A 13,601-nucleotide genomic window follows, 5' to 3' on the forward strand; every position below is an offset into this window, starting at 1 on the left:
TGATGATCATTCGTCAGGTGACCAATCTGGTGTCTCCTTCTGGGGGATTTTATATTCAATGCAGATTATTTCCAAAACAATTTTTCCTTCTGCCTGTTTACTATTGCCACTGCTGGCAAATATTTCACAGCCGTGTGAACATCTCTAACTGAGCTATTAGGCCACTTCATTCACAAAGTGGTGTTGGATACAAATCAGTATGAGGCAGGTGTACAAATCAAAAGTCAGGTCAGTCATCTGACTCCCCAAGAAGCATTGACACCAAGTTTCTTGCACCACATGCAGTATAACTCCAACCCAGTGCAAAGCAATGTATTAAAAGATCAATGTGATCATCCTAGCATCTATTTTCTGTTGCTTCTAATTTTCACCCATTCTCTCACCCTTCCCCAAAAATTTGACACCAAGCCAAAGAGGCATTAGGACAGGTGGACAAAATTTGGTGGAAAAGGTTTTAAGGAGTGTCTTAAAGGAGGAGAGAGATGTGGAGAGGTTTCGGAAGGGAATTTCAGAGCTTAAGGTCCAGACAGCTGAAGAGATGAACCACTAATGATGCAATGAAGAGAATGTTCAAATCTCCACAAAAATTAAAGACACTGTCTCATTTAAAAGTTTATTGGCAAACATTTTTGAATTGTTTATGAACGCATGATGAAAGCTACATCACCAGATTACTTGAACACTTCATGGTGACAAAATGTTTATGACGTTTGGTTCTCCTGCCTCCCCAAACATGCACAATATTATTTCATGAAGACTGCTCTTTTTAATCCCAGAGAAGACTTGCTTCCAAAGTTTTATTTTAAGTTTCCCAAATCCTCACAAACTATATGTGTTAGTTCATAAAGGTCACAAAGATAAATACAAATGATGGAGGCTATCCAACTCATTCAGCTCATCCCTGCATGGAAACCAAGAACCCACCCAAACCCAGCATCAAACTCCCTCCTGAGTAACTGGGCTGAATTTTACTAGCCCCTCGACGTTGGGGGTCATGGCGGGGGTGGGGGCTGGTAAAATATTTGCGGGAGTGGCCCGCCATGACCCCCAACGCCGAGAAGGCCCATCGCAATTTTACCGCCAGCGGCGAGGGAGTGGTCGCCCCCTCTCCGTCATCGGGGGTAGCCGCTCCGCCCCCCTCCTGTATAAATGAGCCCCCACGCAAAATATCGTGGGGGCTCAGCGGTAGCACTTCCACGTCGGAGGTCACCGAGTTCAAAGTGCACTGCCGTGATGTGCGGCGTGCTAATAAAATTTGGCCCAATGTCTCTACTGTTCCAGCTGATAATCTATTCCAGGTATTGATCATTGTGTGTGAGACATTTCCTGATATCAATCACAGTTGATGACTAAATTTCTTTTTGTTCCCCCCATTTATCTATTAGAATAATCTCACCACCTATTGATTTTACTGATATAACACACCACCCTATTCATACAATCCTATTCACCTACATAACAGCAGTTATTATGCCTTCAGTAACTCATTGTGAGAGGCACATTAAGATGTTACAATATGCTAACACTCCACATAAAAGCGAATAATTAATTTATTATTTTCTGCTAGTAATACCTGGTATTAAACTATGAAATCCGCCAGTCTACGCTGATTTAGCTGATATTAGTTGAGGGAGCAGTTCAGGACATTACAGTTGTCTTCAGTGCCCTGAGCTTATTGAGCAAAGTCATTAATCAGGGATTTAGTCCAATCACCCCACTGAAATGTCGGTGTGTGCATGGGCATGTTTGCTGAGCTCTTTTGTGGTGCTGTCCATGGTCAAATAGCCCAATGACAAGGTACCGGAAGTTACAGACATTCATGAAACTACCAACAACAACTACTTGCATTTACATAGTGTCCCTAATGCAGCAAACCATTCCAAGGCACTTCACAGGAGTGTTAGCAAATAAATTTGACACCCGCACCACACAAGGAGACAATAGAGCAGATGACCAAAAGCTTGGTCAAAGAGGTAGGTTTTAAGGGACAGCTTAAAGGAGGAAAGAGAGGTAGCAAGGCGGAGAGATTTAGGGAGGGAATTCCAGAGTTTAGGGCTCAGGCAGCTGAAGATACGGCCTCCAATGGGGGAACAATTAAAATTGGGGATGTGCAAGAGACTTGGAGGAGCACAGAGATCGTGCAGTTGTGGGGCTGTAGGAGGTTCCAGAGATAGGGAGTGGTGAGGATATGGAGAAATTTGAAAAGGAGGATGAGAATATAAAATTGAGACATTGTTAACTGGGAGCCAATGTAGGTCAGTGAGCACAGGTTGGTGGATGGACAGGACTTGGTGCGAGTTAGGACACAAGAGGTTGTCCTGGAGATTCTGGAGGGTAGTCAGTTTCTTCAGCAGAGGAGGAAAAAAAAAGGAACAAAAAATAAACTTAACTTTCTCAAACCAAGCAGACGTGCTAATTGGTTGCATTTGATCATCGCCGACGACCAGGCAGTATAGTACTTTTGGGTGGGGTTAGGAGCTCAGGGTAAATACAGGCTGTGAGCATGTGACTGTAGCATAGAAATTGCATTGTGTTTAACACTTTCCTGTGAATAGCGGTGAAAGTTGTCTGTTTGTTGGCAATTATGGGATTCAAACCCATGACTAAAGCAACAGGGAACTGGATCCAACTAATTAGACTTGACACCAGCTGTAAGCAGTTTATTATAAATGGATAAACCTGAATCCCAAAGTTATTTCATCCCAGGTATGAAGCGTTAGCTAATACCCCACAGGTATTATTATTTTTCCTGCAAATGTTTCCTGGTTTGTTTCTCTAAGTATGGAAGAACTTGCATTATTATAGCACCTTTCACATTCTGAAGACATCCCAAAATGGTTCGCAACCAATGGATTGCACATAAAATGCAGCCACTATTTCATAGGCAGCCAAGTTGTGCACAGGAAGGTCCCGCACACAATAAATGGTGGATGAATCTAGTGGCTAAAACGGGCCGGGGTCTGCGTTTGACAATGACTTACTCACACACATGCGACAGGCCAACCAACACGTTCCGCCAGACACAGACACCAGGACATGAAATAGTTTGAACAGGGTCCGTTGTTTTTTCTGTAAAGATGTCGTTGTTTTTCCCTCTGGAATCTGTCTCAAACAGAAAACGTGAAGTTGAAGTGAGAGCGCCAGTTTGGTTGCACTTCATTTGCAGGTTATTTGATGTTCGTTTCGGACGGATTTCCCCCACTGACTCTGAAGCACAAACACGCTGCTAACGAGGAACAAAAAACCCGAAAAAGGGTAAAATATTCAGCACCAGTTTCTAAAAAGAACCTAATAACTGAGTCTTTAAGCTTAACTATTCTCCACCTTCAGTCCTTAAAATGTCCCAAGATAATTATAATTTTACTTATTTAGGGACGACTAATATTTGTCAGTCTCCATCAAACTGTATATGAAAAGTCAGGTAACTAGTTACCCTTTCTGTGTACAAGGGAGCCTATTCTTTCAGAACCAGAAACCATCTATTGCACGGATTCCCTGATGCTTTTATTCCGTGTTAAGAATTTCCAGGAGCTCAAAATCTCTCCTCGCCAACCCCTCAAAAATGGAATGAAAATTGGAGGGGTTTAAAATGCGTTTGCGGTAATTGTGTTTGAAACTATTTGCACTCTGGGCCTTTCCCCTTTCAGACATTATGTTTAATGATTTCTCCAATCTCCCACATTTGGGTTTATGTAAATCCGCGTTCCTTTATCTCTTGGCTCCACACTTGTTGAATTGTTCCCTAATTTTATATCCGATATATTTTGGTGTTGTGAATTTGACCTTTGAAAAGCGGGGTAGATTGGCCATGTGTCGCAAACGCTTTAGCGAAGGTTGGCTCCCTTGGGCATTGCTAACGAAAATGTTAAAGTCCTTTGTTTACTATTTGGAGGAAGAAAAACGCCGAACCAAGAAAAACTTTCATCAGCCCACTTGCTATGCAACTGCACAATGATACGACATCGAGACCTCAGTAACCCGAGTCAGTTTATTCTCATCAATAGTCACTCCCCAATCAAAGCCGCTCAAAATACCTTAGATTTTTTTTTGGCCAGGCTAATTTTAAATCAACACTGATTTTATAATGTCTAATACTGTAAATCCTAGACTCCAGTGACAGCAAGAGAAAGCATAGAAAGCGGGAGCAAGTGACAAGTCTGTGCAGAAGGAAATGTAGACATCACGTGTGTTCTATCCTGGGAGAATGTGGCAAGTGTACATTGTAAAATGTTACTTTGATTGATGGCCAATATCTGAAACCTCCGAATAATCCGCCCTCATCCCTGCATTCCCGTGTTCTCATCAAAACTCGTCTCACAATCTCAACTCTTAACTCACTTTGCCCAGAATTCAGAACTCTGGGATTCCACGCCTCCCTCTGTCATCCCCTGACCGCCCTCAAGCGAGGTCTCACCTCATTTCATCCGCCCGCCTCAAACTCTTCTCTCCTCCTCTATCCAGCCACGATGAGCCCTGCACTCGGGACCTGAACCTGCATCTTGTCTTTTCCATTTTCAAAACGTTCACCCGCCCACCACAACAAAAAATTAAAATATTCCAAGTCAAGAAAACGGTTTAAGGCCGACTTTATTTTAAGAACAAAATCACTTAACAGATTTCCAAACAGAATCTTTACACACTGAATTACCTCTTAAAGTGCTCTTTTAATAACATCGATAATATACAAAGGTAATTTTGTTCCCCATTAGATTTCAGGATGAGAAAGGCAAATAAATAATAAATAAATCAATAAATTACAACCATTAAATACTGTACGAACGAAATCACATTACATAAAGATAAATTGCACATAACCACTTATTTCTTATGAACAATATTTTTAAATAAGTGGACATTAAGTCAAACAGGTAGGTATGTAACAGTGACCCTGAGGTCATCTATTCATTCTTCATATAGAAAATTTCGTGCTTATAGTCCTTGAATTTATATTCACAATCTCCATCGACAAGTACAGGTACAGTGGCCTCTCCTGGTTGTCAGTGGTTTCGGTCGCCTTCGGCTTTCCATATGTCCTGGTTTGCACCTTTTATTAAAAACTTTCTTAAATTATTATTTACAGTACTAAGGATAATTTATAATGTCGCTTTTATTGTGTAAACGGCTGGTTTATCACTGCGGGAGCAGAGGAGGTTTGAAGGAACAGTTTCCAGTGCAATGTCGAGGCGTCAACATCTTACACGAGAAATGATGAAGAGCGTCGTGTGCTTCTGGGTGTACAGAGAGATGGAAATGTAACAGAGAAATGATTAGGAAATTGTGCACTCTATATGTAACATCATTCTCATCAGCATTGATTTGAAGCGTGCACTTAATCAATATTTATGATGTTACTAAATCATGGAATATTACAGAACGGAAGGAAGCCATTCCGCCCATCGGTGCCTATACTGGCTCTTTAAAAGAGATATCCACCTAGTCCCACTCCCCTGCTCTTTCCCGATTGCCCTGCACAGTTTTTCCTTTTCAAGTATTTATCCAATTCCCTTTTGAAAGTTACAATATAATCAGCTTCCAGCGCCTTTGAGGCAGCGCCTTCCAGATCACAACAACTCGCTGTGTAAAAAAAAAATTCTCAACTCCCCGAATAAATAATTTTTCTGTTCTATTTTCCTTTACTTTCAATGACTTTCCACCTAAAACTGATCCAGTATTTTAACTCATTTTACCATATTCACCTTTAACTTATTTCTACTCCCAGCTGCCTCCTTATATTCTCCATTCTTAATATCGTTTTTCCCTCAATCCTTTATTGCAGCTCTTCATTGTCTCGTCCACCTGCGACCCTTTCCCGTTAGACTAAGGATAGTTGTCTCGCCTATTGTCACCCCCTTTTATAACAACCGTGCCATTCAGATTATTGGGATGAAGTCATTACCTTTCAGCTTTTGTTGAATGGCATAACGTGCTTTCCTCTCCTGATCTAGTTCATTGCAGAGAGTGTCTGTCAAAACGAAATGAGTCCATCACTGAGAAAAGCAGCAGAAACGCTTGAACAAAACCTGAGAACTTCAGCAGATCTCAATAAAACAACCCCAGCTTTTTTTTTGTTTCCCTATCTCTCTCACTCTGCTGCCTTGCAAACTCAAATGAGTTCTAGATGAACAGATCAAAATCACACAAAAATCCGCGGCGCAGCCAAATGTTCTGTGCGCATGGAGGTGGAATGCGCTGGAAGGCAAGCTGAAAACCAGTTGAAAATTAACCAAAGTTAGGCACTACTTCACAGGTAATTTTACGCCTCGGTTTTTAATTTAGACAGCATGAAAATTGCAGTGGAAGAAAAATTCAATCATTTATTTGTAATGATGCCTTCCAGCCGTTTGTACATAGGATTCAAATGCAGAGGCTAATCAGCCTGTAGTGAAAAGGTAAGGGCACGTTTCACGGTAACGTATAAAAAGGTCAGTGTTATTTCAATTGAAATTATTGAAAAATAATTTAACTATAAATGGTCTTAATGCACTCAATGAAATGCTTACTGGAGAGTGCTCAGATCAGTCCTATAAACACCGACATGTGATCGCATTTTACCTCTAACGATTTGAAGCTGTTGAACCATTTCTTCTCTGTACGCCAATTCCCTCTTCATTTGATCCTGGAAACTATCTGTAGAAAAGTAGGGCAGATTTCAAGTGAATATTTATTGACACACTTTTTTGATCCATCAAGAATAGATTTATTTCAAATGATCCTCTTCGGCTTGTCTATTGGGTTTAATCCCAATTAATGAATTTGTTCTCTCTTTCATGTTGTTACAACTGTCACCAATTCCCTTCTCCTTTCTCACCCAAAGACTGTCCTATTTTTGGCCTTGATAGAAACTCTATACTTATATTATGAAAGGGGATGAAACTATTTTTGTAGCCGGTGTATAAATCATTTTCTATTATCCACAACTGTTTTTAATAGGACGATAAGTTTGTTAACAAAATGAAATCACAACAGATTTATCCATCAGAATTTGGGAGCAATAGTTACAGCTGCTCAACCTTCTGAAACAAAGAGTTTTAAGTTCATGTAATATACCGGGTTAACATTATTTCTGGATAGCAGTTTCAGTGTGACATACCTTTCAAACTCTGAAATTCCCGTTCTAACTTCTTCCTAAGATCCATCTGTTCCAAAAGCAGTTTTTGTAATTCTTCTGAAATATGAATACAGAGAGTGAGGGGAGGGGTCTTAACCACTTCCAGATTTGTACAGAAACCTGCTGCAGGGACACTGAATGAGCCACTAAAGGAAAAGGCATTTTCAATCTGCTCTATAAAATGTATTAGGATGTATATGGAGTGAGTGAGGGATGTGTGTGAAAGCAGGCATTTGTGTTTCTGACCAAAGTGTCACTTCAGCTGAGCGTTTCCAGTGAGCATGAATATTATAGCAGTCATGCTATAGTTTATACAGCCATGCCACACACTGCAGTTCTCACTAACCATCTTACTCATTGACCAGAACGGACGTCTCACGATTACCAGCAAGCCACATACACTAACACTTTATTCACTGTGCATGCCCCACACCTTTGTTCATCACTTGCCAACAATTGGAATAGCGGTAACACCTCTTAATTCATCCAGGGTGCGCACGATGCTTAATTACATTTCAGCCTGGTTTAATACGCGACCAGATGCAGAACCACTAACTCTAGAGAATTTTTTTTTTAAAGTGGCAGCAGCGATTCACAAAATCCAACACTAAGTTCTATAACTTACATATAAATTTACAAGAGACTGAGTCAGATCCGTTACACTTCGCAGTAATCACAAGGTTGCTCACCAGATATAAAATAACAGCCTAATCCTGACTCAGTTGGTAATAAAAAATTTTAAAAATCAAAGAGGACAAAAAATGTTAAAACATACTAAAGATTAGAGGCTGTGACTCTCCTCCAAGGGTGAGAGTCGACTCAGGGACACACTAACTATTTCAAAGCTACAAGATGAACAAAATAAATTGTTAAACTAAATTTAAACTCGATAAATCGAGTATATCCATGCATAGATTCTCAGCGTTTGGTCCTTTCTGCGCAGGCGCCAATTATACCTTCAGGGTATTGTTCCGTTAAAGTTAGTCTTTCCTTAAATTTCCGTCCCAACTTTAAATGTCAGGATATTCTGAATAGTTCGGCAGAAAAGGTGCCAAAAGATTACAGGAATCAAATGGTTAAGAACATTAAAAGTAAAATGATCCTGATTCTCAATTATTTATACGTTGCTGCAGCATAGGTTGTGAAATCCCACTTCCCGAGTAAGTGTAACGGATTCTAAGCAAAGGTGGCATTGATAGAATCTACCCGAGGAGTCGGTTCCTAAGCAGAATGTAGGATTTATAGAAAGTCAAAATTCAGACCTTTCCCCATATTTTCAATGTCTTTTTCGACCAATTGGGTTCTCGGGGTCTCCAGTCTAATCCCATCTTCACCTGCATGATGGACATAAGCACAGTTGACCCTTGTCAAATACAATAAGCTAAAAACCACTGTTTATTTGTGAAGTTATTTCAGTATCTATCTGTTCAAACCTGGGGTTAAAGCATCACCACAAAGCTTCTGGGAATGTTTTTGAGCCTACTGGTGAGAATGGGGTGTTGTGTGTGGTCGGAAACCTTAAGATCACAGGTTGTGAGGTGAGTGAATCTGAGTCAGTTTGTATCTCTGAACAAGAAACTTTATCTTGGATTCTCTTGAGCTCGAAAAATTAAACGATCAGAAAAATACAAAGCAACAACACTTTGCTTACACTCTCCCAAAAGTTGGTAAATAATGAAAATATGGAACATTGCGCTGAAGATGCATGTTATGTAAAATCTGATTGAGATATTCACTGTTTTTATTCAATATGCACTGTACACTTTGGCCTGCTTGTCAGTGATTGGCATTAATATCTTTACATCTTTGTATTAAATGCCAAGTACAAACTTTCGGGTAAAAATGCGATTTGCTTTGACTTGAGCCAACTTCTATACGAATTCCTTTTCTTAAAATTGTTGATCCCAAGCAAAGATCACTCACCCCGCTCAGTGCTCGCCGAGGTGTCCTGGGAGACGCTGTTTTGCTCCTGATATGATTTCCTCGACTCGGAGTCCTCCGCCGTGCACTGATTGTCCTCCTTATCTTGCTCTTGGGAGGCAACAAACCGATTTTCAGTGTGAGAAACCGACACATTATCCTAATTGCAAGACTGACAACCAATAGCCCATATGAGCGGCCTCTAAAATTGCCTGGAGGTTTCAAAGAAGGTTTCTCTCACGCAATAAAGAAAACGTCAACCTTGTTTGTAGCACAACAGATCCTTTCCAACAGTTTTGTCCATGCTATTCCATATTGTCCACAATTTTTAAATTAAAAAGTTAAAATGTGAACGGTTTCATTATGACGCGTGAAAATCAATACCCATTGAATCCTACAGCATCGAAGGAGGCCATTCGGCCCATCTGCCTGTGCTGGCTCTTTGAAAAAGCTATCCAACTAGTCCCACTCCCCTGCACTTTCTCCATAGCCTTTCTCCTTCAAGTATTTATCCACCTCCCTTTTGAAAGTTACTACTGAATCTGCTTCCATAGCCCTTTCTGAAAGTCCATTCCCGATTGGGTTACCTCGACATCTATGTTTTATCTTTAACCATTGAACACCGAGTATTTTTTCTGACTGCTCAAGAAACAATTACCCCCACCCCACAAGCTTATCTTCTTTATGTCGGTATTACTTTCATTCTTGTTACTTTTCACACTTTTATAGATGACGATAACATATGCTAAAGATGAGAAAAGTTTAACGTTTCTGTTGAAAGTGGAACACACCATCAGTCAGCTTAATAAAAGAAGGGGGAGGGATTACCGGCTGTGTCTGTGTTACAGATGTATGTGGCTGCATGAGCCACCGTGGACGGATTTTTCACACTCTGCAAGTGATTCTCCCGTTCATGTGAAAACACCTGCAAATAGATAAGCAAATCAGAGAACGCTGCACGCGGTTACTGTAATAGTGCGAAGTCTCCCACTTACATACATGGTTAAAATCCCTCTCGTTTAACGAGAGCGAGGGGAGAAACTCGGTTTTTTTTTTGTTTCTCTGAACACCATACCCACCCCCCTCCAAAAAAATCCCCAGGATTTAAAGGATTGATCGCCAAACCTCGAGTCGGTATCAATCTCTATTTGTGTGTACTAGTTTTAATAAATGCAGTTATGGATACTTGAAAGAAAATGACTGAAATTAGCAGCCGAATACAGGCGCCGATTGGTGCTTACACTCTCACATTTACAGCACCCGTGTCATTTCAGCTGCATTCAATAGGTTCTGATAATTTGGTTAATTACTCTTATTTAAATATGTCTGGATGCTAATTTTCAGGTGTCAGTAGGGCTACGCCATGGGCCAGGATTGTCTTTCGGTTTTTGATGCATTGCTTGTTTAAACTTGTACATTTATTGTTTAGATATTCCAAGTATATCGTCTTAGTTTACTTTCTGTTTCTCCAGTTTTTCACTGGACAGACTACAAAGTGAAAATGACATCTCCAACAGACTTTTTTGATTACGGAATTAATGTTTCAGAAAGGACCAGCCCAAAACAAAAGTTACCTCGTGACCTTTCTCTTCCACACTTTGCTCGGTCTGTCTGCCTTCCTCGGATCTTTGTTCCCCAAAAGGTGTTGCCAGGGTCTCTTTGTTCGACTTGTCGTGTGTGGGTTCTGGGTTAGCGGGAGTTTCCTGGGGTGGAATCTCTGTCTCTTGGATGTTTTCCAGCACCGGTGAAGGATCATCCTCCGGACATCTGTTAGACTCCACGTCCACCTCGGGCTCTTCTCCATCGCTGTCCACATCCGGAGACACCGACCTGTAGCTTGAACTTTCACTCATAAAATCCGGAGACACGTAGCCGGGCCTTGCACCATTGTATACCTCTCTATTACCATAAAGTTTAGCGATGCTCTCTGCGTCTTTAACCACTGGTCGGAAGGCTGAGATGTAGTTGAGTTTTCGAGGCGTCAGGGACATTCCCTCTATGGACCGAGCCTCGTCTCCCGATCGGTCCTCATCGTTCCTGGAGTGAGTGCTGGAGCATCTTTCGCTGTCTGCCAAACTATCCTTGGGAGTGTTGGTACTTCGGTCACTTTGTTCTGACACGTCCATTTCATTCTGCCTGGCATTGGGGTTCTCTGTGACTTTTGGCTGGGCCTGTGGGTATGGCGGCACCGGTAATGTGCCGGCGGCCGGCCAAAACATTGGAAAAGATGGGTAGACAGTGTCCTTACTCCCGGACCAGAACATACTTGGCAAACCTCCTTGAGTCTTCTCTCCCACCACACTGCTGTCGTCCTTTTTCTGACATAGCCCAAAGGTCGGGAATCCGTAGGGATGCGGGAACATGGGAGGGGGGATCTTCTGTAACATGCCAAAGCTCTTGCTGGGGACTGGGATAACGGGGTAACTCCTCACGTTATTTCCAAGATTCAGACTGCGTCCCTCATCCTCGCACCTCATGGCTTTGTGGGGGATTTCGGAATTCCTGGGAGGGATTGAGCTGGGTCCCTGAGCTTTCAGAGCAGACGAGCCTCCGGACCCATGGTTGGGGAGGGTTCTTTTGCGGCTCCCTCCATTGAACATTGCCTTGACATCTTCCCAAGCGTGAGCCAAATAGTCAGACGGAGTTTTGTCGGAAAGTTTGAGGTGCCTCCGCCAAGAATTGAAGTTAGCAGCGTCTGGTTGGGTATACTTAGTGTCCGGGACTCTGTGAGAATGGAAGATGAATTTATTTGGAGAAAAGTACATATTACAATAGCTGCATTTGATGCACTTGGCTCGAGAGCTGTTATACCTTGCTGGGATGAAGTTACCGCGACAACCCCAGGCGCACTCGTGGGATACATCGAAGGCAAAGTTCTCGGGTAGTTTGGGAGGCGAGTGCTCTCCGAGAAAAGACTTGCACAGCCTCTCCGCCTCTCTTTTGGTGATCATACCACATCTTCTGGAGGAGATGGGCATCGCTCCGGCCCTGCGTAGGATTTCCAACTGGACCGGGGTGCACTGAACGCAAGTGATACCCAGGGCCACCCTCCTATTGTGGATTTCGTTGTAGCTGTAATTTTTCAGCAGGGTATTGGAGATCTGGGCCAAACACAGTCTCTCCTGCCCGTCAATCACCAACGAGACAATAGGCAGCCCGTATAGAATGGCCTCCCCGATTGTGTTGGTTTTTAGGTTACTGGAACCGGGGTGCTCACGCTGGCTGTAAGGCTGGAGTTCCTGCTTCGAAGTCGGAGAAGAGGCTGCGTCGTTTACTACTCCCAGCTGACTGGAAATCTTCTCCATTCCGGAGTTTCTGTCGAGAAAATAGAAATAAAATGCGCCAAAAAATTCGATATAATTTTTTTTTTAAATTACATTTCAAAACGATTAGTCATTTTATGCAAACCGAATAAAACGGCCAGCATTTTGTGACCAAAAAGCTTAGTTTATGTATTAACCGTGCAATTTGGTACGAATAATTAAAATAATTCATCAGACTCTGGGACGATTGAGAAACATTTCCGACCTAAGTAACGAGATTCGCATTTATAAATATATGGAACGCTATCTCGGTACAAATGTGTAATTAAGGCTACGTCTTATCCAGAATGTATTTGTAAAAAAAATGCAATTATTCCAATTAACGGCAAGAAATCCTCTCTAAATTTACAATGCGTTAATAACAGAAAAAATATTCTTTTCTCTTTGAAAAACATGAAGAATTTTCAGCTGATTTACTCAGGAACAAGTTGCCTTTCTGTGTGCTATGTTGGCTCTCAAATAAAAGTATAATATTTTCTTTTAAAAAAAAATATTGAAGCACTTTCTCCAGTTAATAAAGCCAGTGCCACACAGTTGTGAGATCCGACTAGATTGACAAATATCGGTGCCAGTTTTCACATACAATAATTAATATACTTGAATACAGAACACAAAGTTCCATTTAGAATCCCAGTTGCTTATTTTAGTTTTTTGTCCAATTCCTACCTGCACTGCTTCAGTTCAGGATTCAAGAAGAGCCTTGTATTGAGGGGCAGCCTTATTCTGTGATGCAGAGAAAAGAAATGGTATTTTCAGCCGTGGAGACAATCGCAATGTTTAAAGCAAGATTTTGTTTTAAAAGACGCGCTTTAAATAAACTTAGTTTGCTTCCGCCGCGCTGAAATCCTTACGAGACATCATCTTGCTAAATGTATTTAATCCAAAAACGGAGAGACAGGATGAGCGACGGAGTTTAAGTACTCCAGCGATTTTACAATAACGATTGATACGGTCAATTAGTATTTACATCACATCTCTCGCCCGGATCAGATAAGTGAGTGGGTTTAAATCAGGAGTACTTCCTACAATATAGATCACAACCGCTGTTTGTGAAAGGTTTTTGACTTTTTTTAAAAAAATGCATGTAAAAGGACTAAAAAATCTCTGCATACACAGGGATTAGACTAAAAGATAACGGTAAACCTGACACGTTGGAATCAGTAAAACCGGCTCACTTAAACGTTAAGTGTAATTACACAGAATACACCAGGAATGCACGACTTTAATAGGACGGGGAACGAACCGTCATG

At 41.5% G+C, this 13,601-nt stretch overlaps 1 protein-coding gene across 1 annotated transcript; it reads right to left on the reverse strand.

Moving 5' to 3' along the window:
- Positions 1–4,611: 4,611 nt before the first annotated feature.
- On the reverse strand, positions 4,612–13,069 carry skor1b (SKI family transcriptional corepressor 1b). The gene is made up of 9 exons (XM_068017648.1): positions 13,018–13,069; positions 10,603–12,343; positions 9,857–9,953; positions 9,032–9,139; positions 8,371–8,442; positions 7,091–7,165; positions 6,553–6,627; positions 5,897–5,962; positions 4,612–5,228 (listed from the first exon to the last, which is right to left on the reverse strand). Exons 2-9 carry the CDS (start codon positions 12,331–12,333, stop codon positions 5,131–5,133), a joined length of 2,322 nt encoding a protein of 773 aa, XP_067873749.1. The 5' UTR covers positions 12,334–12,343; positions 13,018–13,069; the 3' UTR covers positions 4,612–5,130.
- Between the last annotated feature and the right edge of the window lie 532 nt (positions 13,070–13,601).

The sequence above is a fragment of the Heterodontus francisci genome, chromosome 38, assembly GCF_036365525.1.
Source record: "Heterodontus francisci isolate sHetFra1 chromosome 38, sHetFra1.hap1, whole genome shotgun sequence".
Classification (NCBI taxonomy): Eukaryota; Metazoa; Chordata; class Chondrichthyes; order Heterodontiformes; family Heterodontidae; genus Heterodontus; species Heterodontus francisci.

Bases quoted from the DNA above. Each gene is read 5' to 3' on its own strand.
- skor1b (XM_068017648.1), bottom strand. From the start codon at position 12,333: ATGGAGAAGATTTCCAGTCAGCTGGGAGTAGTAAACGACGCAGCCTCT. The intron at 7,166-8,370 runs GTCTGAATTTTG...TTCATATTTCAG, and splicing joins CATTGAAAATATGGGGAAAG to AAGAATTACAAAAACTGCTT. The intron at 5,963-6,552 runs GTAAAATGCGAT...TCGTTTTGACAG, and splicing joins ACAGCTTCAAATCGTTAGAG to ACACTCTCTGCAATGAACTA.